This window comes from Panthera uncia, chromosome X (assembly GCF_023721935.1).
Source record: "Panthera uncia isolate 11264 chromosome X, Puncia_PCG_1.0, whole genome shotgun sequence".
NCBI classification, from domain to species: Eukaryota; Metazoa; Chordata; class Mammalia; order Carnivora; family Felidae; genus Panthera; species Panthera uncia.
Window position 1 is genome coordinate 34984831 of NC_064817.1, and position 24753 is coordinate 35009583.

The 24753-nt window shown below is 38.6% G+C and overlaps 1 protein-coding gene across 8 annotated transcripts in view; it reads right to left on the reverse strand.

Moving 5' to 3' along the window:
• CASK (calcium/calmodulin dependent serine protein kinase) overlaps positions 1 to 24753 on the reverse strand; it is a 353026-nt gene that overhangs the window by 177579 nt on the left and 150694 nt on the right. For all 8 annotated transcript variants that reach the window (XM_049643727.1, XM_049643725.1, XM_049643728.1 and 5 more), the window contains exons 4-5: positions 11191 to 11268; positions 5587 to 5659 (exon numbers count right to left, since the gene is read on the reverse strand). In XM_049643727.1, coding sequence (XP_049499684.1) covers positions 5587 to 5659; positions 11191 to 11268 — 151 coding nt within the window. The remainder of the gene's footprint in view (positions 1 to 5586; positions 5660 to 11190; positions 11269 to 24753) is intronic.

The window sequence follows — 24753 nt, forward strand, 5'->3', positions numbered from 1 at the left end:
TGTAATTGGCAAGCTGGCTATTCAATGTCATGGTTAATATTTTATATGAAATACTACTTTCTAAATTACTCTATCTTTAAAGTGTGCATTTCAGAAAAACAGTGCTCTAAAAATTTGTATTATTATAGCTGATATAGGATATCATGTTATATGTTAGGTTATATTAGTTTCAGGTGCACAGCATAGTTATTTGATGATTCTGTACATCACTCAATGCTCATCACGATAAGTGTAGCTACCATCTGTCCCTATACAATGTTATTGACTATATCCCCTATGCTGTACTTTTCACCTCCATGACTAATTTATTTTATAACTTGAAGTTCGTACTTCTTAACCCCCTTCACCTATTTCGCCCATCCCCTCACTCCCCTGCTGCCTGGAAACCACTGGTTTGAGAAAAACAATGTTTTTAGCATGTGAGTTAGTCAAACACAATTTCAGAAGCCCCAAATTTTGACTTCTTGGCCAGTGAGATTATACCTTAACTATAGAAGACAGGATTGACAAATGTCTATTTTCCCTTTTATCCTTTCCATATACTCACTCTTGTTGAGGCAGCTTCCAAACCATTAATTGGGAACACAAACCATTAAGACTAGACAAAGCAACCTTAAGGACAAACTATTCAACCTGGAAGAATTTCTACCTCCTGGGTAGAAGAGGAAGATGTCAATCTCCCATATTTGCTTAAGGACTCTTCGCAGCCTACCCCTGGCCTTGCAGTCTGCAGGGTGGAGGTTGTTAGAGACAAATGTGGGAAGACCAGCTGAAAGGAAATCTGGCTGTGGCAAACCACAAAGACACCATGGAGGAATACTGGTAATCTGGTAAGCATTTCAACCATGGACCTTCCTCGGACTGCCCCTAAGTTCCAACTGAATTGATATTAGTGGGAAGAATTACTACAACTAGAAAGGTGTTGTACATGATAGAAAAAAAATGCTTGGTCTTATCATACATGCTTGCTGGCCTGGCTCAGAAAGAGGGGAGCAGTGAAAGAATTCACATCTAATAAGCAAGAGAAACAGTCATTCTTTTCCTTTTTATCTTTTTTGTTTTTAAAGTAAGTTCTACTTCCAACATGCGGCTTGCACCCACAATCCCAAGATCAAGAGTTGCATGCTCTACCGACTAAGCCAGGTGGGCTCCCCTCATCCTTTTCTTTCTAAATCAAGGAGTTCATTTTTTTTTTTTTTTGGAAGGGTGGGGTGGGAGAAGGGAAGCACAGCAATTAGAAACAGGACATAAATTTAAGATGATCTTATAATTCATGGGATTTTTCTAAGTACAATTATTAAAACCCTACATTCAAGCTGAACATGTCCATTATGTTCAACAACCTCACAAAAGACATGCAGAAGAGGAATCAGCGTGTTTCTTATAATAGAGATTAAAATAAACGTGTTCTCATTTTAATGAGAATTTCAATTTCTTTCTCCAACATGAGGTGGAGTAAGAGACGTGGAAGAAGTGTCAGCAACCCAAAGTCACAGAGGAAGAAATACTGTATGAACTCCATGATGCCATGGGAACTAGTGTGATGTGATGAACACCTGTTTATAAAGTCTGGCCCTACGCAGGTGAAAGGGGAACTGAGAACAGAAGGGGACAAGAGAGCAGCCAGGCGTGTTCACCAGTTAGGAGGAAAACCATTTCAAGGAAGCTCATGCAGAAGCACTTGGGTGGAGGCTTCTGGCTGAGTGTCTAGGACTGTCTGCCCATGGGGTTTTGCACACTTCTGAGAACTAAACACTGAGCCCCCAAACCTCCTGGGCAGAGGCCCCATTCAGAATAGAAAGTGACTGTGTGTATGGCCATTTGCATTTCAAGAAGCAGTGTAACTTCAGTTATTAAAATTGTACGTCAGTAGGGCAGAGCCACAGAAAAGTCTAAGAATTGCTTTGTCTCTCCACGCCCAGATGATGCAGTGTAAGGCTGCCTCCAGGAGTTAGGAGAGACAAGACAGACCCGAGGACTCTTAATGCTTAAGAGAACTAATGAAGGCAGGCAAGGGGCCAGGACTTGCATTTACCTTGCCAACTGTACTGTTTCTTCTTAGAGTTCTTTTAATTCAGGGGTGAGAGGAAGAAGAGAGAAAGAAATGAAACATAATGAAAGTTTTCACATCCTCTCACAAGAAACAGAGGAATAAAAGGGAAGAGGACAGAAAAACAAAACCTCCCCCCCCAACCCCTGAAAAAAAAAAAAAAAAGAAAAAAGAAATGAGCATGCATGCCTTAATTAATGCCTGTGGGGAGGTAAAGCAGGAGCAGTGTAGTATTATACAGTGGGTCTTAACCACAGGGATCTTTGTGCCCCAGGGGACCTTGAGCAATGTCTGGAGACATTTTTGATTGTCACAGCTTGGGGAAATGCTATTGGCATGCAATGAGTAGAGGCTAGGTAGAGGCAATAATACAAAGGACAGCCTCCCACAACAAAATACAGGGCTCAAAATGCCACTAGTGTGGCTGGTGGGAGAAACCTGTGCTATGATGACACACTTCGCTCAATTTCAAAGGATGACACAATTATTTCTTATGCAATTTCATATGAAACTGCTTCTCCAAAGCAAGTTCCCACTACAGGTCACGAGGTACCACATAGTCAAACCTAACTTTGATATAAACCAAACATTTTTAGACTCAATTACCATGAGTTCACAAAGAAATGCCTACCAAGTTAAGAAAAAAAGTAATACTAATCGATATAGTGCTAGGATCTTTGGAAAAAACCTAATGCTTTGGGATCAATGCCAAGAATTACTATACTACTACTATATAGTTGACTTATTTGCACTCATTGGTTAGTGTCGGTCTCCCTGAACTAGAAAGTCAGCTTGCTCCATGGAGGCAGTGATTCTATTTTGTTCACTGGTGTAGCTCTGGTTCCTAGAATAGTGCCTGACACACAATAAGCACTCAGTGCATATTTTGGGATGAATGTCTTAAGAAAAATCTATCCAAATTCAACATTACTAATTAGCTAAATGTGAGCATTCCATTTACCCGTACAAAATGTACAGATTTCAGGTCCTGAAATATAAAGAATATCAACATTAACATGCACTCTATGTTGAGCCCACTTGCCAACTGAACAATGGTACCTTTTCTGGTGGTCTCTCCTCACTTGCTGTTTAAGAATTACTTCTGTCTTCCCTTTCTCAGCACCTTTCTGGGTGCTTCCTCAAAATTATTTGGCATGTGCCTTAGAAATACTAAACTAATAAAATCCAATGCAAAACTAATTTTGAGCCTTTTGCTTGAAATGCCCTCTTGTCTCCATGTAACTGCCTCATGACTCAAGACCAGACTCAAACATGACCTCCTCCATGAAGTTTCTCCAACTCTTTCTTTTAATGATATTTCCCACCCACTACCTTGGACAGTAATTGTTTTGCCTGTCTGTAAACATGGCCACAAACAAGTTATCCTATCCTTGTGCACATATGTCGCTCCTCCAACCAGAAGGTGCAATCTGTTTTTCCTCCTCTTGAATCCAGGCTAGTCTTGTAACCTACTGACTACCATAATACAGAGGACATGACACAGCACCAATTTCAGGTCTAGGCTTCAGGAGGCCTGGCAGCTTCTGTCTTTGCTTGTTTGGAGCCCTGAGACACTGTCCTGCTAGAAAGGGGGACACAAGAAAAGACAGTGACAGAGGAGAAGATGGAGGGAGACTGAGAGGGAAAAATACCCTGAATGAGAGACTACGAAGAAGGCCCCACAAACCCCCAGCTGTTCTAGTTATAGTTCAGCTGCCACACCACAGAGTGAGGCCTCCGGGGGTACCAGCCATGCTGCCTCAGCCAACAGTCTGTGAAACAGAATCGAGCAGTCCCCATCAAGCTCTGCCTAGACTGCAGAACCGCGAGCAAATAAATGGCAGTTGCTGTTTGAAGCTTTGTTGTGATGCTCTGTGGCAGCTGGTTGCCTTGTCTCCCTGAGGAGACTCCCATGATACCTTTAGGGCTCCGAGCACAGTATTCCGCATGAAGTAGGCACATGAATATTTGTTGAATAAATCAATCAGAAGGTAAATGAGAAGCTGAAGTACAATATTCAGATATAACTACTTTGGGATTTTATTTGGTTTTTGGATCGTCATATCAAATACCATGACTAATCAAATGCTGACGACATTGTCGAAAGTTACAGTACAGTATGTTGCCAATCATTATTTACTATATGATGTTGCTGTAATTACCTTTCAAGAACAGAATTCAAAATAAAATTGCCTCTTGAGCAAAAGTATTTTTAACGCAATGCTATTACATGAACTAAGAATCTGCTTACACATTTTAAGTTTTCAAAGTGTCATTTTTATCATACATTTTGTTATACAAGGAGTTATATTTTACTCTGTATATATGCATTTTCTTACCTTAATTAGATGTAGAAGAGTAACACAGCCCGCTACTATCATTGGCAGTTTCCCTCCTTTTACTTTTTAGATTTCTGATTTGTTTGCATAACTGAAAAATACTTTTATAAAAGTGCTATGTATCCATTGGGTTGTTCAGTATTGAGTACTGAGAATAACAATCCCATTCTCCTATCGCCACATTTGAAAAGAGTAAGATTTTGCAAGTAATGTGTGTTTTGTCCATTTCTCCAATAACTATTTTCATTTGCTATGGTGACATTCCACTAGACTGTCTTGGAATGGCTCATGCTTTACCTCAGCTCCTAACCATGAGAATTTTCAGTTAAAATTTCCCAAACATTATAGAAAACTTAACTAAACTCTACTTAATTTTCTTAACCATTAAAATACATTGAAATAGCCAGGCCTTTGATAATATCTTTTGAGGGAAGGAGAACACCATGTCTGTGGATGCTGTGGGTTTGAGAGAGGCCAGTAAAAAAATACCAGGGCGAGAAAGTGGACAAACAGGGCCAGAGAGACCTCAGGGGCTCTTAGTGATCGAGGCCTGGGGATCAGGAGGGAGGTACTCTAGTTTTCCTTTCTGGCATGCCCCCATGTTCTTCCTGACACCGTTATGAGCCAGGGACTGACAGTTGTCATGAATTTAATACTGGGATCAAACAGGCAGAAAGATTCAATAATGGTAATATGCACATTCCTAAGGGTGCAAAACCACATTACATATATGATTATGATTTCAGACTATGTTAAAAAAAACTGCAAAAAAAAAAGGTGACTATTCTATACTGCAAAACTACAAAAACGTAAGTATATGATGAACTTTTACTATAGAAACCCAATCCCAAATCCCCACCTCCGCACCCCACCCCCAATAAACTTTAGGATAGGATAGTGTTTGGTTCTTACTATTTGTTGGATTTTTCATTTCTCTCTTATGCACATAATGGCAGAAGAGGATTAACAAACGTTTGGAATACGTGTACATTTTAATAAGAAGAAACTGAAATGATAAAAGTGTTCCTGTTAAGAATGAGTACGACTCTTCAAATATAAAGCAGTTAAATATATTTTTATTTGGAAGCAAAATTAACTTTAAGATGCTCTCCATAAGAATATTAAGGAAAAATTTCTGATCATTATCACTGTTACCAGTTTCTTTTTGTGCACATTATAGTGATAAAAAGGACTTACCTTCACATCCCTGTGAATTATGTTATTATCATGACAATAGCGTAGAGCTTCCAGTATCTGTCTCATGTAGTGACTGTAGAAAAACAAAAGAAATCTAAAACTGTAACAACGTTTTATTTTTAAAACTTAATATAGAGTGTCCCTAGTTTGTAACTCCCACCTTCATATTCGCTGCCCGCAGACACTGTTCCATGGAGTAGACAAGACTGGTGGGACGTGAGGCTTAATAATGTAAAAAGTTGGCAGACCCATACGTTTATAAGCTTTGTGAAGAAATTTAACTTGTTCTATAGTTTCTAAGATAACCAAGCCAAAAGAATTTCACACCGTTCATAGATGACATAGCTCTGCAAACTAAAAATTCAAGCTGAAAACATGGTGGGGAGAAAAAGCAAGTCTCCAACGCTCAGTTAATTGTACTTAGTTACAGTGGATTGCTATTAAGTGAACAGTGCTCAGAGGTACACCTCGGATTCTGACTGAAGGGGTGGGAGCCTTTTATCTGCCAGCAGAGGCTGGCTCTCTGCCTTATTTCCATTTAGCTCTAAGGACAAACAAGAGGAAAGAACCTCCTTATGCGTGCGATTTCTTTTTGCAACATAATCAAGTTTTAGCTGGGGCATCTTTTAATTAAGCAGAGCTGTTTAGGGCCGAAATCCTAGGAAGTCAGACACCTCAGATGCATCGTGTGGCCAGCAGGGGTCTGCAGAGGCTCCCCGCGAGGTCCAGGTGAAAAACACAGGAGGAGTTAGCATTTTAAAGAAAGGCCTTAAACAACGCTTAACAGGGTCAACTAGCCACAGGGTGTAACCAGAGTAGAGTATTTTTCAGTATTATTTCAGAGCTTACTCTGACTCCACCCCCCACTAATTTTCCAGTTGTTTTTCTGTAATCCTGCTATTTCTCTCTTTGATCATCTTTCTCTGTATTCTACTCCCCTCTTTCTCTTTTTTCCTATTATCCGTCTTCCTTTTTCATTTTTCCCTTTTCCTTCTCAGCCAACCATGACAGAAATGCTATATAACCAACATTATTTGTACTTATTGAATTTTGCTTTCTTTCCAGATCTTATATTCCTCACACTTTAAAATAAAAACTAAATAATTTAATAGTACTTGTAAATGCCCTTGTGTGTATCCTTGTGACTCAAAAAAATTTTTTTTCTCTACTCCTGCTATACAATTAAAAGGCATTTCTATCAACTTCCCTCTTGGATATGCTACTATCAAACTCACATAGATGTCCTTCTCATTGGCATATGCATCATTTCGTGTACTACAACCGATCAAAAGTTTCCATTTTTTAAATGAAAGGTAGGAAAAGAACCTCCAGACTTCGTTCCTACACTTACTGTCTCCTCACAAGTGGGCTCTAGGCAGAGAACTTGGCTCATGCAGTCCTTAGTTGTGATGCCAATTTTTTTTACTTTGCAAATGCACACAAAGGGGTTGTGGTCATATACTCTTGGCCTGGTCCCGGGCAGCCTAGAATTAAGTTTCTGTTTAAGTTAGGGGTTCTTAGCTTGGCCCTTTCCTGCTTCAAATCAGGCTGTGAAGGATATGTGTGTGACCCTCTGTAATGGCAGACAACAAATATGAAAGCACTTTGTAAACTCTAAACCATGCTACAAAGGGTAAAGTCATTATTATTACAATATTACTAAGTTTAGTCAAAGGTTTAGGAACACCCTATTTGTGCATCTCGATGTGAACATGAGAACAGTGGGTAAGTTTAAATCAGGTAATGTGGACATAGCTTATACCTATAGTATGGACTACTTTGGATACATAGTATTAAGATAGCCACTTATATATTTGTAGTCTAAAGAAAATTCCTATTTCAAAGCGTCATTAAAAAGAAAATCTCAATGAACGAGCATTTTTAATCTAATTATCAGAGTGCTCAATTATTTGACCCAAATATACATACATATCAGAATCTCTGGAGTATGTTGGGGGAAGATACATTTTTTTTTCTCCCCAGATAGCACAGCTTAAAGTGATCTTTCTCCACCCTCCCAGTCAGGACTCTGGGGGGCTGTGCATGTGAATAGTGTGCAAGCAAAACAGAAAAGCAAAATCCACCCACATGTTCTAGAACTGCTGACTAAATTTTAATTAGAAAGCTTCATTTTCATGAATCATCAGGGTGGCCTATACTTTCAGAAAAATGTCGCAATAGAGAAGTTTGCCTCTATCTCCTGTACGGATCAGGAATGAGGACAATTCAGTGGAAGCAAAGAACTGGCCAGCAATCCACTCACTTCCTTTGGTGAGTGATGAAATTGGTGAAAGAAAAGAGGGGAGGAGACTCTAGGTACAGAGATTATCGCTCTTGCTAGTCAGAAGACACCTTATCTCTGAAATGCTCTTAACAGAATGTCCCTGGCTAAGGATTACCTATGGGAAACAGAATCCAGGATCTTTGAGGCATGGCTGGCTTCCTGGAGGATGTCACTGAAGCTATACAACTCCCCGGGGGCATACAATGGAGCCATCTCATAACTGCAATTCTCCCTTGTGTGTGGGATCCCACATGTAGACACCCCATCTACTCTGGGAAATTGCCCTTGAAAACCCAGACCTCTCTGGTTCAGTTGAGCCTTTTGATCACCTGTAAAATTGTAATTATTTAGTAAAGCTTGGTACTAGAGAAGAAGACTGCTCTGATTTGTAAGAGTTTGATTTGATCATCTGATCTTGTATGTTAGTGCACTTGACAACTCATCACCCCTGAAGGAACAGAGGTAATCACTAATTGGGTTGTAAGGACTGTATGCAGTTTTATTTTAGGCCATGCTTTGCTGCTTCTCTGGAAGCTCAACCAATTGGAGAAAAACATTATCAATTTGATTACTTGGTGTCTCCGAGTCTTCCTACAGTTGTGGTCTCACTAGAATACTGATACAAGCTAAATTTCCCAACAATGAATCACAGAATCAGAGGAGGAGGGGAAGTTCAAAGTCAACTGATTGAATGTTCTACAACCAAAGGAAGGCTCTACATGCCCTTGTTATGTGGTCATGATCATCTGCAAAAGGGGACATACCTAATACTACTTTCTGAGGATGGCCTTCCCTGCCTTTTGTCATTTTTAGGAAGAATCCTTAATAAATTGTCCCAAATCTCTCTCTCTGCAATGTCACCTACTGGTTCCAATACTACTCCTTACTGGTTCATTCTGGAAAGTTCCTTCCATAAAAAAAAAAAAAAAAAAAAAAAATTACCATTTTAACAGAAAATATAGGTAGATTTTAAAATCAACAGGCTTTCATCTTGATGTATGGAAGCATCTACCTTTACTATAAACCTTGAGATTGGGAAAGATCCCCCAAGTAATCTCACTGTATGGCATCACCGCTACATATTACTATTCTCCTTATGCTGATACCCAGGCCAGTGGCACAGACAGGCTCAAAGTTAAGGAAAAGCAATATGGATGAGTGGGGAACAGGATAAAAGTGGTACTGTTTTAACATCAACCCTGACAGCATATGCGCCAGGTACCTGTGAGAAGTAAGGGAGATGATTCATTTTAAGAAATACCAAATAAAAGCTGTGCTGTCTAATTAATAGGTTTATGACCTATTGGAAATATGTATGAACCACCCCCCACCAACAATGGAGCCCCCAACCCTTAGACACTTCACTTCCTGGTTCTTGTTCCCCTCTCCTTTTTGCGGGCTTATTTTTGCAGGCTTTGCAATGAGCATGCACCAAAGAACAAAGGGAGAAGGGAATGAAACCTCTGTGTCACCTCAGGGAATGTACATTTGTTCCAGTCAGACTACTTTTTCCCGTATATGGGCATAGGAGACTTCCGGGTAAGGCTGTAACGTCTGTAGTACTCAGCCAATGAGAAATCAGGGGAGGGACTTGCACACTAGGAGATAAACTGTCTGCTGTGATTGCCCCGGGTGTGACTGTCCATCAGACACCCGCTCTTGCAAGAATGTTGATTAAAGCCTCACTTCACAGTGCTCCTAGGTGCTTCCCTGCATCCCTCCTTTGACTGGGTCAGTGGGTTTATTTCTCACAGTACTCCAGTGTCACTGTGGTCCAAAAGGAAAAAAGTCATCTCCCTTCATCAAGCTTCACTGTTTTATAAAAATCCATGTTCAGAATTTTTAGTTTTCCCTATTTGATGCTGCTGTTGAAAGAGATCAATTTGGGAGAGTACAAAAGGCAAGTTGCCTCAAATTCTTGAAGAAGTAAATATAAACAACAAGATGCAAGGGTCTGAGAGTTTCATTCAGTTGGATAAAGTCGTTTACTGCTGTATGTTAAGAAAAATCAAGATGGCATTGACTATTTTGGTATTAAAGAATGCTTTTAAATTCTGAAGCAGAATAAAAAATTTTAATTGTGGTAAGAACTCAAAACTAATAGGAAAATGAGATTTACCCCTTCCCCTTCCCCCACCGCCCTGTAGAATGTGCTTTAGCGAGCACGGCACAGAAAAAAAGAGGATACCCAACCTCAGTTCTACCATGAATACATCAGGAGTTCAAAGAAGTCATTGCAATTACTGTATATAAACTTTCATATGCTGCTTCTCCCTAGCTCCAGCAGCACGCAACAGCAGCTACCTCACTTGAGTATATTCTTCATCTTGTGCTATAGCTATGGCTGCTCGGTCTCCTGAGACTGGGGCCCTTGCTCCTTAGCCAGGAAGAGGCAGGGCACTGAATCTGAAGCCACTCTGAGCTGAAGGTTGTATTAGATAGTCCCTAAGCTATTGCTACCTGTATCTGTCCAAGATGCCATGGTTATATAAAGGATGATAAGAGGAAGTTATAATCATTTAATGGTAACTGTTTCTCAGATGGTAGAAAGTTTTAATAAATCCTAACTGGTTTGTGGGTTTGAATCCTTCAATATATTATGGCTGGTGACTGAGGAGACCCCATGTATTAAAAAGGCAACCCACTGAAGTGGGTATTTATGATATGATTGAATGACACCAAAGCAGAAAGCTATATTGCTCCAAATCTATAAGCAAGTGGCCCAGTGCATGGTTCCTGTGATTTTTCAACTTTACTCCTTATTTTGACTCATTAGTCCTGTACAACAACTTGACTTAGAACAATGGCCACCATTTGCTTGGGAGATCACACACTGGCCTGAAGCAAATATATCTGGCAGGAAGACTGTGCTATTATTTCTATTCCTTCCACTATTCTGTGCATTTCATCAGATTAACTGGTCACATAATAATGTGCTATCACTAAAAGGCAAAGTGAAGAACTAAGAAGGCTCAGCTGCCCAAAACAATGATCACACATAACCCCCACCCCCCCAAAGTTGATTCTTCATAGTTCTTGAGCTACCAAATCCCTTCTTGAATAAAAGTCATCCCAAACGGGAAAGGCAACAGTACCATGTTAAACTGTAGACTCATGTTAAGAAATTCGTTGTTCAGTATTTGTCATTTCCAGTCACTATTCGGCTCCACTACTGCACACTAGAACAGACATGTTCCTCGTAGGAAAGAGTGGCAGTCTCCTCCTCATCAGTTCAAAAAGCAGGTCACTTCATGTGATTTCTCTGTCATTTCCTTCTTTTTATTTCCCCTGTGACCTCTGAGTCAATACAAATTACATACCTGGCTACAGCTTCACTGTATACAAAACCAGCGTCAGCTCGCTTTACGATTTCAAAACACAGATCTGCGCCATCCATACTGTAGAGAAATGTGAGGAAAAAAATATGTAAGAGGAAATCCCAGGAAGAAAACACTGAAAATGAATATATTGTAACTAAGTCATTAGTTGGCTTACAGCTAATGATTCTAATAAGTTATTTAAATCTCCTTTCTTTCAAGGAAAGATATATAAATTATAAAGAATATTATAACCATCTTAACACTGAAAATCTACATGGAAAGAAGTACAAAGAACAAGCAAATGGTAGCATCAAATAACATGAGGTGTAGAAAATGGACCATAAATTTCCTTTAAGTTATCACAACAAGAAGCCTCAGAAAAGGGCAATGCTGGTGGCTATGGACATATTTTTGAGTCAGTTCCAAAATTATCTATACTTAGTCATGTCACGTAATATTTTAAGAATCCAACAAGGATTCTAAAATATTTAGCTATAGTTATCACCACTAAATGGGCATTCAAACTATATACTGTAGAAGGAAAACAGTAGCTAATTCATAATTTCTTTTTGTTCACACTCCATTACCAAAGTCAATCCCTACAAACATATTCTAACACACTGATGTGTTGGTGATGGAATGTCACTCTTTTGCCCCAAACTTAAAATACTTCTTCTTTATTTCTCAGATCAGTAAGGTCTCTTGTTGTGTCAGCCACACCTCACCTCTTCTACCTGTCCTATCTGATGGCTCCTCAAGTATACATCACTCTCTAGGCAGGCTAGTCTTAATTACTATTCCCCGAACATACAGTCTTCTTTCTTTTCTTGTCACATGCTTCTGAATACATTGCTCTTCATATTCAAAACCTGCTGTAATCCAAGGCCCCATTCCAATCACACCTTTCCCAGAAAGCCCCCTAAGTGAATTACTAACCACATCAAGGCTTTCATTTGCTTAAATTCTATAACAACCCTATATGCCCATATCCTAACAGTTAGCACTTAACACACGTTTAGCATTTACATACATATACAGGACACTTTTGCCAGATTGTATCTGGTAATGAAATTATTCAAATATCAATAGCTGACATTTTCATAATGCTTCAAGGCATATGAAGTGTTTTCAAAACCAGTATTTCATTCATTCACTTATTCAAGTAGCTGAGACTCCAGTGTATTACACCGAGGAAACAGGCTTCTAGAAGGGAAACTAAAGAAACTATTCATTACTATTACTAATAATTACTAAGTAGGTATTAATAATAATGAATTATCAATACTCATATTACAATTCACCAAGCATCATGGGAAACACTCCTTGTTATATCTTCATTCTTACAATCACCCCACGAGGTCAGCACCCTTCTCATTCTCAAATAATTTGTATGAGTAGACAAGTAGGTTACAGGGACAGGATTCAAATCTGTGTCTATATTCACTGCTCTTCCCATTACCTACAGCTACACCTGCTGGGTGTACAAGGAAGAAATGCACATATTCAAGCTCAACAGTTCAACAAGATGTATAAAGCCCTAAAGAACAAGTATGTTGTTTTGTTTTGTTTTGTTTTTTGAGACAGAGACAGAGCATGAGCAGGGGAGGAGCAGAGAGAGAGGGAGACACAGAATCCAAAGCAGGCTCCAGGCTCTGAGCTATCAGATGCTGGGCTCGTGACAGCTCAGAGCCTGATGTGGGGCTCAAACTCATGGACTGCGAGATCATAACGTGAGCTGAAGTCGGACGCTTAACTGCCTAAGCCACCCAGGAGCCCCAAGAACAAGTATGTTTTATACTTTCAACATACTCCCACCCAGTACCCAGCAGAAGACAGCACACAGTAAATATTTAATGAATAATTGACCATATGATCTAAATCTTGGTGTGGTTTTAAGAAAAATTTTTTTAATGTTTATTTATTATTGAGAGACAGGGACAGGGCATGAGCATGGGAGGAGCAGAGAAGGGGGAGACATAGAATCTGAATCAGGCTCCAGGCTCTGAGCTATTAGCACAGAGCCTGACGTGGGGCTCGAACTCACACACCACGAGATCATGACCTGAACAGAAGTCGGACGTTAACCAACTGAACCATCCAGGCGCCCCTCAGTGTGGTTTTGTATAAATGAAAATACTTTCACATTTATACAAGGGTTTACAACATTTGCCTAGTTTCCAGTTCACAGCTGATGAACATTTTCCAATGTCAAATAGAATTCTTCTGCACAAAATAATGTTTGTGATGGTGTAGTCTGCTCTGACGTATGGTAGTGACCATTTTCCACCATTGGAAATAAAGCCCAAATGAACATGGTCACATGTTTGAACAGTCATGATATTCTGCTAGAGTAAAAGTCTTATAAGGAGAGTTGCACTTGTCCTAGGGGTCGGGGGGCATATACAATAAAGCTGTTGATATACTCCTGGAAAAAAATTTAACATGCTATACTGCCCTCACTAATCCTGAAGGTGTCCTTTCCTCTACCTTGCCCCCACTAGGCTGACTATTCCTTTTTGATCTTTGCCAGTCAGATAGGAGGGAAAAAAGTAAGTCATGATTGCTTTAATTTGCATTTCCTTGATTACAAGAGAGGCTGAATATTTTTCATTTCTTTGTATTGTGGGGAGGAAAAAAAATATTATTTCTAAATGGGCTGCAATTTAAGCTGGTTGCTTGATCTAGGAGAACTAAGGGACCCCTTCCAGTGAATGAATTGAAGTTTTGTTTAGGCGGTTTCCTGTTTAATTGTGAGATGTGAGGATGAGCACTATTCAGCGCACATGAGAAAGGAGTTAGGCAAAGGAGAGCTAAATCAATCGCATCGTCAAGAAATAAGAATCTGGGAGCTTTCCTGAGAGCTGGAGGAAGACTTTTTTGGAGGGACCTGGAAGAGGGAAAACAGCAGTCTGAGGAGTAGGAGAAGGTAGTCAAGTGGTGAGAGGCCAATGCCTAACAAGGGAACCAGTCAGTGAAAAAAAACCCTGGAAATTACCAGCATGGATCGACACATTTTTTGGGTGTTATATCTGAAATACTAGTATTTGAAATGACAGTCTCTACACATGCACATACACAGGTTATTTTCAGGTTTCTAGGCTTTCCCACTGACCTGTCTCTTCTTGTATCTGGTACCACACCATTTTTAATACTGTAATGGTGTTTTTCAATATTTTATCTTATGTTTTTTAAGTAAGCTCTACAGCCAACATGGGGCTTAAACTCATGAGATCAAGAGTTGTACACTCTACTGACTGAGGCAGCCAGGCGGCCCTCTAATAGTGTATTTTAATATTTGGAAAAATAAGTCATTTCATTATTATTCTTTGCTAATATTTTATTATGAATTTTTTTCTTCCAGCTGAACTTTAAAAATGAGTTCATCAAATGTTAAAAATTTTTTAATATTTTGCCTGAGATAGTTTTATATTTATAGATGAACTTCTAGAAATTAACATTTTTCTCATATTCTCATCTATGAACATGATATGTTCTCTATTTCTTTTCATGTCTCTAAGTCACAGTTTTAAGGTTTTCTTCATATTGGTTCCAAATATTGATTATTGGGGTTTTTTGCCCTAGGATACTTTTAGTCACTCTTATAAATGAGATCTTCTGGGCATTGTACATTTTTTATGACGATGGTTCATAACCTGGGGTAACAAACAAACTCACCTGTGTAACTTTAAATATGCATGCATGTTCCTTCAGGAGCTAGTCTGAAAGTCAGTCATCGCTGTGAAAGTAATCTTCTATTATTAAAGCTGTTTGATTAGTTATTTGTAACACTGATATTAGAGTAAAAGGCAATTCATTAATTTTAAATTTTGATATATGGAAAAATGAAAAATACTATTTATGCAAATTTTATTCATCACTGAAATTTAATATATATATTCATAATACAATCCTGGTATAACAACTTTGAAAAGTTTGATGTCTCAAATCTTTGATCATCTTTATTTGATAATACTTCTAAAAACAAGTGCAAGGCTTCTTTCATTGTTTTTCTCTTGCTTCCCATCTTAGGGTGTTTCTGGGGCTGCTAAGGAGCTTCAAAAAAGCATGTTCTAAACTTCCCTGCTTGGTTCCATTCCAAGGGAGTAAAATAAGAGGGAGAAGAAAACCTGCTTTAGAAGAGTATGGGGAATGCTTCTACCCTACATGCCGAGAAAAACTATGGGAGGTTTACGTTGACTTGTGAAAGCAGTGGGATCATGAATGATCTTAGCTGTTCCTTTCATCTGTCTGAATTTTAAAAATTTTACAATAAATGTAAATTACTTACATAATTAAAAAAAATCCAAAACAAATATGCCAAACAAAATAGATCACACGTCTAGAGGCACAATGTATGGCTGACCATATGTTGAAGGGATCAGAATATAAGCCACCTTGGCATAGGATTATTTTGAGCTGAAGGCAATTGAAAAACACCAGACACAGGAAGAACTCTCTGATCTTGTCCATTCTGCCTGAAAATGGAGGTTTAAGTTTCCCTTTGTAAAGGCGTTCCCCTCTTATGTACTAGGAAGAGAACTACTCCTACCTGCATAACAAACCTTACTAAACAACTCTTACTTACCACACATTTCCTGGTTGCCTTGCCACCACTTACCCGAGACCCCCAAACTCCCCCCTCTTCCTTTTTCTAGTCTCTTCAGACTGTATTACTCTTTGTTAAAATGGTATATAAGCATCTGGGTCTAACCACCTCTTTTGTGGTTTTCACTTTTTTCCTGTGAGGGTGTCCCCCGACCCCAATGGTCCTGCCATGTGCATATAAAATAATCTTTATTGGGGTGCCTGGGTGGGTCAGATGATTAAGCGTCTGACTGCAGCTCAGGTCATGATCTCACAGTTCATGGGTTTGAGCTCCGCATCAGGCTCTGTGCTGACAGCTCAGAGCCTGGAGCCTGCTTCGGATTCTGTGTCTTCCTCTATGTCCTCCCCGAATCATGCTCTGTCTCTTAAAAATGAATAAATGTTAAAAAAAATAATAAATCTTTTTTCCTGTTAGTCTGGTGTTGGTCAGTTTAATTCAGACCCAGTCATTTAACCTAAGAGGGTAGAGAAAAGGTTTTTTCCTCCTCTACAGTGTATTCTGTAAAAGCAGAAAAAGAGGGGGCTTGTAGGAGACTCGCAGCTGACTGTAGGAAGAAGTGCTTCTCAAATTAACTGTGGTGAAGGAGCAGTTTCCACTCCCCCCAGGTATATTATGAATCGTTATTTTTATAAAACACAAAATCACGTGCTATGATTTCACAGCAATGTCAGATTGCTCCAACAGTTTCTAAATGCTTACTCTCAATTTCTGTACTTACTTCATCACAGACTGATAACAGTTCATCACAGACTGATAACATTTGGTAGATTGGAACTCATTTGCAAACTATTCTTTGAGGAACACTGTACAGGTCAGACCAAATCTGAATCTCTCTAACTACCATTTCCTCTGAAGGTGAGAAAAACAACTACAGAACTGGATGAAACAAAAACAAAAAAATTTTTTTAAAGCTTAAACAGTATAATGAGTGAAACACTACCTAGTGAGGATGGGGAAAGGTTTTGAGCTCAAAGAGGTGAGCGAGAGATGCTTCTGCCCTAGGGGTAGGCAGCACCCCATGAGAAGGAGGCAGCCCTGGAAGGGGCAGGGTGCATATGTGGGGAACTCTGAAGAATGGGCGAGGTGGATATTGGACTAACAGGGCCCAACTGCTCTTCCACTTGGAGATCCAAGAGCAGAGACTGAGCTACCGCAGGAGAGCCTGCCAAAGGCTAGGGACCTGAGAAAACACCCCATACTCTGGGCTGGGGTGATAAAGAGTTGTATTTTGGAAAGTGGGGTAAGGAATATATTCTGATATGTTTTATTAGCATAGAGAAATTCCAATGCCTACCACGAAGACAAAACATCCACTTAAAAATTTCAGCAAGGATCAACAATTATAAAAAGTGACACCACAGATTTGAAAAAGCAAACAGAAACTTCAGAATGAAAAAAATCCAACACCGAAAGTCAGAACTTAGGCAGATTAGATAGCTGAAGAGAAAATTAGTGAACTAGAAGATGTAGTCAGACTGAAGTATGTAGAGACAAAACATGGAAAATATGAAAGGATGAGAAAGGGTTACAGGGAGAAGGTCGGCATATATTTTTATTGACATTTCAAAAGTGAAAAGAAAGGCGCCTGACTGGCTCAGTCAGTGAGTGACTCTTGATCCTTGGGTCGTGAGTTCAAGCCCAACGTTGGGTGTAGCGATTACTAATAGATAAAAAGTGAAAAGAAAATAGAGCAGAAACAATACTGAAAATATAATGTCTGATAATTACCCAGATATGATTAAAGATCTCAACCCACTGATTTGAGAAGTCCAATAAACACCAAGCAATAAAGAAACCTATAGCTAGACACATATCTGTGAAAACTACAGGAAACCAAAGAAAAATAGAAAACCTCAAAAACCGTGCAAGAAAAGAACAGACGATTAGAGTGACAGCTGACTTCTCAATGGCAACAGTGGAAGCCAGAATACAGAATAGAGAGCAGTGGAAAGGGATCTTAAACTAGTTGCCAACCTAAAGTTCTCTTCTCACCAAAAAACCCCATAAAGAATAAAGGTGAAAAAATGTCCTTCAGATTAGCAAAGAAACCAACAGAATTTGACAGCAGCATACCTATTCCTAAAGGAAATACACAAGAGTATTCCTTAGGTAGAAAAAAAACAAAGTGGAATGAAAACTCAGGGATGCAGTGAGGCATGAAAACATAAAATGTGGTAAATATGTACAGTAATCTAAATGAACAATGATTAAATAAAAAAATATTTTCTCACTCTTTGAGACCATATGACACAATAACTATTGAGAGATCAAGAGAGGAAGAGAGAGTGACCTTAAAAAAAAAACTACACAACAATAACATATGTCAGGAGGCGTACTGTAATTTCTAGGACAACGACTAAGTCCTCTAACTTTTTTGATGTCAGGGCCCTTTTCTACTTAAAAGATGATTGGGAACCCCAAATGGATGATGTCTGTGTAGGTTTTGTCTATCAATATTTGCTGCATTAAAAATTAATGCCACCTGGATGGCTCAGCCAGTTGAGCATTGGGCTTTGGCTCAGGTCATGATCTCATGGTTCATGAGCTTGAGCCCCACATCAGGCTTTGTGCTGACAGAAATGGAGTCTGCTTAGGATTCTCTGTCTCCCTCTCTCTCTGCCCCTCTTCCACTCATGCTCATGCTCTCTCTCTCTCTCTCTCTCTCTCACACACACACACACATACACAAAAAAATAAACGTTAAAAAAATTTAAAAATTAAAACCCAGAAATGTAAAATTTAAAATTAAAATTTTTAAATTAAAAATTTTTTAATTAAAAATTTTTAAATTAAAATCCAGAAATGTAAAAAAACATGTATTTTAAAATGACAATAGGGGCGCCTGGGTGGCTCAGTCGGTTAAGCGGTCGACTTCGGCTCAGGTCATGATCTCGCGGTCCGTGAGTTTGAGCCCCGCGTCGGGCTCTGTGCTGACAGCTCAGAGCCTGGAGCCTGTTTCAGATTCTGTGTCTCTCTGACCCTCCCCCGTTCATGCTCTGTCTCTCTCTGTCTCAAAAATAAATAAACATTAAAAAAAATTTTTTTAAATGACAATAAACCCATTACATGTTAATAGGAATAATATTTTTCATGAAAAATAAGTATCTATTCAAAAACAAAACAAATTTAGTGAAAAGAGTAGAACTGTTTGGTGTTTTGCAAATTGCTCTGACTTCTGGTTTAAGACAGCTAGCTGTTTCTCATATCTGCTTCTACATTCAATCTGTTATGTTATTTGGTTGAAAAAAAATGAGGAAAATCTGGCCCCACAGAGATATATAATTGGAAGGAGGTATATCTTAATAGGCCTTGCAGATATTTGAGAATATTCTTCTTTGATACTGCACCCAAGACTCAAAAAGTGGTAGTTTCTTAAAGGTAAACTGCAATGTGGATTCTGAAACCATATCAATGAACTTTGGGTACTGTGTTACATTGTAATCCATTGTCTATCTTGTTCTTTGAATAGATGTTTTACCTGTGCATGACTCTGTAACATCACACATTAGTCATCTGAAAAATACTAGTCCACAGAGTTGTGCAGATTTTCTAAATACCGACACATTTGATTACACATTATCAAAAAAATCACATTTATTCATACCCCCATTGATTACATTAGAAACATCCTTTAAGTCCTGGTAAGCTATTAAGTTTATGGTGGCAGATACAAGTTTTCCAAAATTGTTATTTTCACTTGGAAGTTTGAACTGCATCATTGGTGACAACCACTGTGAGTTGTTTTCCCTTGAAGCAGCAGGGTCACTTCGTTCATTTGTGATTAAATGTCTGTCACATACCCAAGTTTGAGGAAGCATGGTTTGTCTGTTAGTCATTCTCTCAACTAGAAATGATGTTATATATGCACAAAATGCTAGGTCAGCTTACAACTGATAACACTGCACAAGTGCTTTTCTGAGAGCCATCAAAATTCTAAGGTTTATAAGCACTAAGGGTATGTTTCCTAATCATGATATAGCTATGTTAGAAATAAATTAACACAGCAAATGGGAAATCCTCAAATGCTTGCTTAGAAATTGAGAAAACCATGCTAAATAACCTATGAATCAGAAGAGGGGCGCCTGGGTGGCTCAGTCAGTTGAGCGTCCAACTCCTGATCTCAGCTCAGGTCATGATCTCACGATCTGTGGGATCGAGCCCTGCACTGGTCTCTGTGCTGAGAGCACAGAGCCTGCTTTGGATTCTCTCTCTCTCTCCCTCTCTCTGCGCCCCCCCCTCATGTGCATACTCACCCTCTCTCAAAATAAACAAACATTTAAAAACAAACACACAAATAGATATCTAACAATAGGAGAATTGTTAAATACATTGTTTATTGATATAGAAAGATGTTCACAATATATTAAGATGTATAAATATATATATGGGCACATATGTGTGTCTGCAGAGGCACAGAAATTTTTGGATATCAACACGCTGTTAAAGAGTGGGTGGGTATTTGAAATTTTTGTTCTCTTCTTTTTACTTTTACTTAAAAAATGAACAGGTACTACCACTTTCATCAGACTAAACATAACTCTAAATGTTAAAAGAAAAATAAAACACAAAAATACCCCTTGAGAAATGGAGCTAAAACAGTATACACAAAGCAGCCTGTATCCATAAATTGTAAGTTTTTAAACTTTAAATTATTGAAACATAACAGAAATATTACAAATACTGATGTAAAATTTTAGAAGAAAAACTAAAGTGACGTTCTATCAGGAGAAAAATTTTAGAAGAACAGTAAATTAAATCCAACAAGGGTAGAAGGGAATAATAATGAACAGAAATTAATGAAGAAAAACACAACAGAGAGCAAGAAAAGCAAAAATATTTTCTTTAAAAAGATTAATAAAACTGAACTGGAAAATCCACCTCATTTGAAAACTGAACAATATGCTTTTATTATACAGATCTCAGGAGAAATCATCAGAAAATAAGGAACTATTTTAAGCTGAATAACAAAAATAACCACATCAAACTTGTAGAATGCAGGTAAAGTAGTACTTACAGGGAAATTTACTGCTGTAAATGCATATATGAGGAAAGAAGGGTGAAAATTTATGAACCCGTCATCCATCTGCATAAGCTATATAATGATCATCAAATTAAATTCAGCAAGTTAGAAGGAAATAACAAAAATTTATGAAATGGAAAACAAAAATATTAGAGGGATTAGCAAAAGTTAAAAGTTGTTCCCTATGAAATGATGAATCTTTGGCAAGACTGGTTAAAAAAAAAAAGAGAAGACACATGTAGCAGCCAATATGAAGAATGAAAAAGGAGATACTTCATATCTTGCAGATAAGATGACACTGAACCTTTATGCCACAAATTTGAAAATCTATGAAATCGACAAATTTCCCAGAAAAATAAAATTCATCACAGTGAACACAAAAATAATTAGAAAACCTGGATAATTCTTTACTCATTGACAGAATTAAATCAGTAATTAAAAACCTTCTGGCATAGAAAACTGTAGGCCTAGATGGCACTTCTGACAAGTTCTAGGGAACATTTGGAAGAGAAAATGAATAAGTAGCAGAACAGTCTCCAATTTATTTTATGAAGCTAGCTTACTTAACCTAGATACCAAAACCATTAAGGACAGCATGACAAAATTAAAGGACAGTCTCATTAACGAACATAGGTGCAAATAACCCAAACAAAGCATCAGCAAATAAAACCCAGCAATACATAAAAATTACATCAAGACCAAGTTGTATTTATCAGAGGAATACAAAATTGTTTTAACGTCTGGAACTCAATGACTAGAATTCAGAACACTGAGACAGACTAAAGAAGAAAAAATTAGGCTAATCTCAATAAATGCTAAAACCATTTAATAAAATTATGTATTTAAACTTTAGGAAACTCTTAGGTCAAGAACAAGATGAAAACATCCACTCCAAAAACTTATATTCAACACTATTCTAGAGGCCCTAGTAAGGGCAAGATAAAGAAATAAAATCAATAAGAATTGAAAAAGAAAAAACAAATTGTCATTATTTACAGATGGTATAAAGTGTATATACAGAATACCCAAAATAATCTAAGGTAAAATTATAATCAGCATTGAGCAAAATTATTCTCATAAATCAAAAGAAAATTTTTAAAAGATATTTTTTAAGAATGTAGAAATAAATCTAATATAAATGAAGAGAAAATGATCTTTTTCACAGACTGGAAGACTTAATACTATAAATAGCCAATTTTTTTATTTTTTTTTTTTATTTATTTTTTTTTTTTAAATTTTTTTTTCAACGTTTTTTAATTTATTTTTGGGACAGAGAGAGACATAGCATGAACGGGGGAGGGGCAGAGAGAGAGGGAGACACAGAATCGGAAACAGGCTCCAGGCTCCGAGCCATCAGCCCAGAGCCTGACGCGGGGCTCGAACTCACGGACCGTGAGATCGTGACCTGGCTGAAGTCGGACGCTTAACCGACTGCGCCACCCAGGCGCCCCTAGCCAATTTTTTTAAATGAAAGCAAAAATTCAATGGAATTCCAATCAAAATCCTAGCAGGTTTTGTGGAAACTGTCAAGCAGAATCTAAAATGTATATGGCACTGTAAAAGGACAAGAAGATTCAAGATAATTTGGGAGAATAATAAGGTGGGAAGATTTGCTCTATTTGATTTCAAAATTTCAATAATATAAGGCTTATTACTTAAGCGTGTGTGCTATTGACAACAGGACAGAATATACCAGAGAGCCCAGAAACAGATGCATACATACATGGCTGGTTGATTTATGAGGAAGAGGGGACTACAGAGTTTTGGGCAAGGATACTCTCTTCATTTTTTTTTTTTTTTAATTTATTTTGAGAGAGAGAGAGAATCCCAAGCAGGGGGGAGGGGCAGGGAAAGAAAGAATCCCAAGCAGGCTCCATACTGTCAGCCCAGAGCCTGATGTGGGTCTTGAACTCACGAACTGCGAGACCATGACCTGAGCTCAAATCAAGAGTCGGACATTAACCTACTGAGCCACCCAGGTGCCCCAAGGAGACTCTTCAAATAAGCGTGTGCTCACGTCGACCAGGAGACATGTGCGTGAACATTCATGGCAGCATTGTTCACAATAGGCACCAAGTGTCAACGAACTCAAATGTCCATCAGAATGGGTAAAGCACTGGTATAGTCAAACAACAGAATACTACACAGCAATGAAAAGAAATTAACTACAGGCACACAGAGGAATTTGGCTGAATCCTAAAGATAAAACACTAAGTGAAAGAAGCAGACAAAGCAGTACACAAAACGGTGTTTCTTTTACATATGGTTCAAAAACAGGGATAATCTTATTTTGTTGTAATAAATAAAGCTAGCATTTGCTGAGTACATACTATGTGACAGGCATTTTCTAAGTGATTTCCATGCATTAATTCATTTAATGGTTGCAAGAAGTCTCTGAGATACGTGTCATTACTACCCCTATTTTAATTAATAGAAAACTGAGGAACAGGAAAGGTTAAGTAACTTGCCCAAGAGATCACACAGCTAGTAAGTGAAAGAACCATGATTCAAACTCAGGCAGTTTGACATTAGAATCCATGCACTGTCCCTGCAAAAAGGCTCAGGTTACAAAGAGGGAAACTTCAAATTCCTGTTCAAGGCTCTGAGTTATTAATGGAAAAGAAGGGATTACAGCTAAGTAGGTAAAGTCACAGTACAAGGGAGTGCTCTGTATAACAAATCCAGTTTCATGCCTGCTCCAGAATCACCCAGAGGGATCTTCAAAATGCACAGCCTCCATCCCCATTCTCTCTGATGATACATGTGTGAATGCTGCACTGTTGAGATGGTTTAAATAAATTCTCTAGATTTAATAAGTTTGCCAATAAATGTTTTAATCCTTGCATATACAAATCAATCTCTATTGATTAGGAAAAAAAACATTAATTATCCTTTATTTTCTTCTAATTCAGGGCTTTGCTTGTGCTACTGTCTTGATGTCTTCACAAATGTCCCATAACCACCACCTTTTCCCAACACTTTTGCTCTCTTTATGCCCCTGCCAGAAGTGGCCTCTTTCCACTTTTCTGCCTGTCTCCCACACTGACAGTGATGCCCTCTGTCAACTCTGTACAAGCCTGCATGTCTGCCCGCCTATTCCACCTCCCAACTGCTTCCTCCACTGATCTCTTAGGGACCTAAGGGTCTGTGCCTCTCTATGGTCATTTAGACCTACACTATCAGTATTTATTTATTTCATTGACAGGCACCTGTGTGGTCTGCCCACTTGGACTATGAGCAACTTGAGGGCATAAACAGGTCTTTCATGGTCACCATAACATACCACACATTGATGAGTATGTATAAATATTTGTTGGTGGTAAATTCGTTTCTGAGAGAGGAGTCATGTACGCATGACCTTTCTTTACCCTTCCCGTATTCTAAACTACTTCATTTTTGGGAAGGAGTTAGTTACAACAGTGCATATCAGAGTTTCAGAGGAAGGAATGGGTACATCTTTGAGGGATTCAGACAGTCTTCATGAAGCAAGCAGCCTCTGAGATGGGTCCCAAAGAGTAGGGGGAAGGGGAAGACGAGAAGCAGGGTAAGAGGGTGGGGACTACAATGTAATTAGGATAGAGGGCAGCCCCTCAGGGGTGCCTGGGTGGCTCAGTGGGTTAAGTGTCCAACTATTGATTTTGGCTCAGGTCATGATCTCATGGTTTGTGAGATCGAGCCCTGTGTTGGGCTCTGTACTGACAGTACAGGACCTGCTTAGGATTCATTCTCTCTCTCTCTCTCTCAAAATAAATAAATAAATAAATAAATAAGAAATGAGGGAAGCAGATCAAGGCATTTTTTTTTTTTCCTGACAAGCAAACAATAGTACAGCTTGGAAATGAGTCAACATGTTAGGTGGGTTTGGAATGAACTGTGGGACTATTTAAGGGACTATAATTTGAGCTGAGCTCTCCTCTCCCACCTATGCTGTAAACTG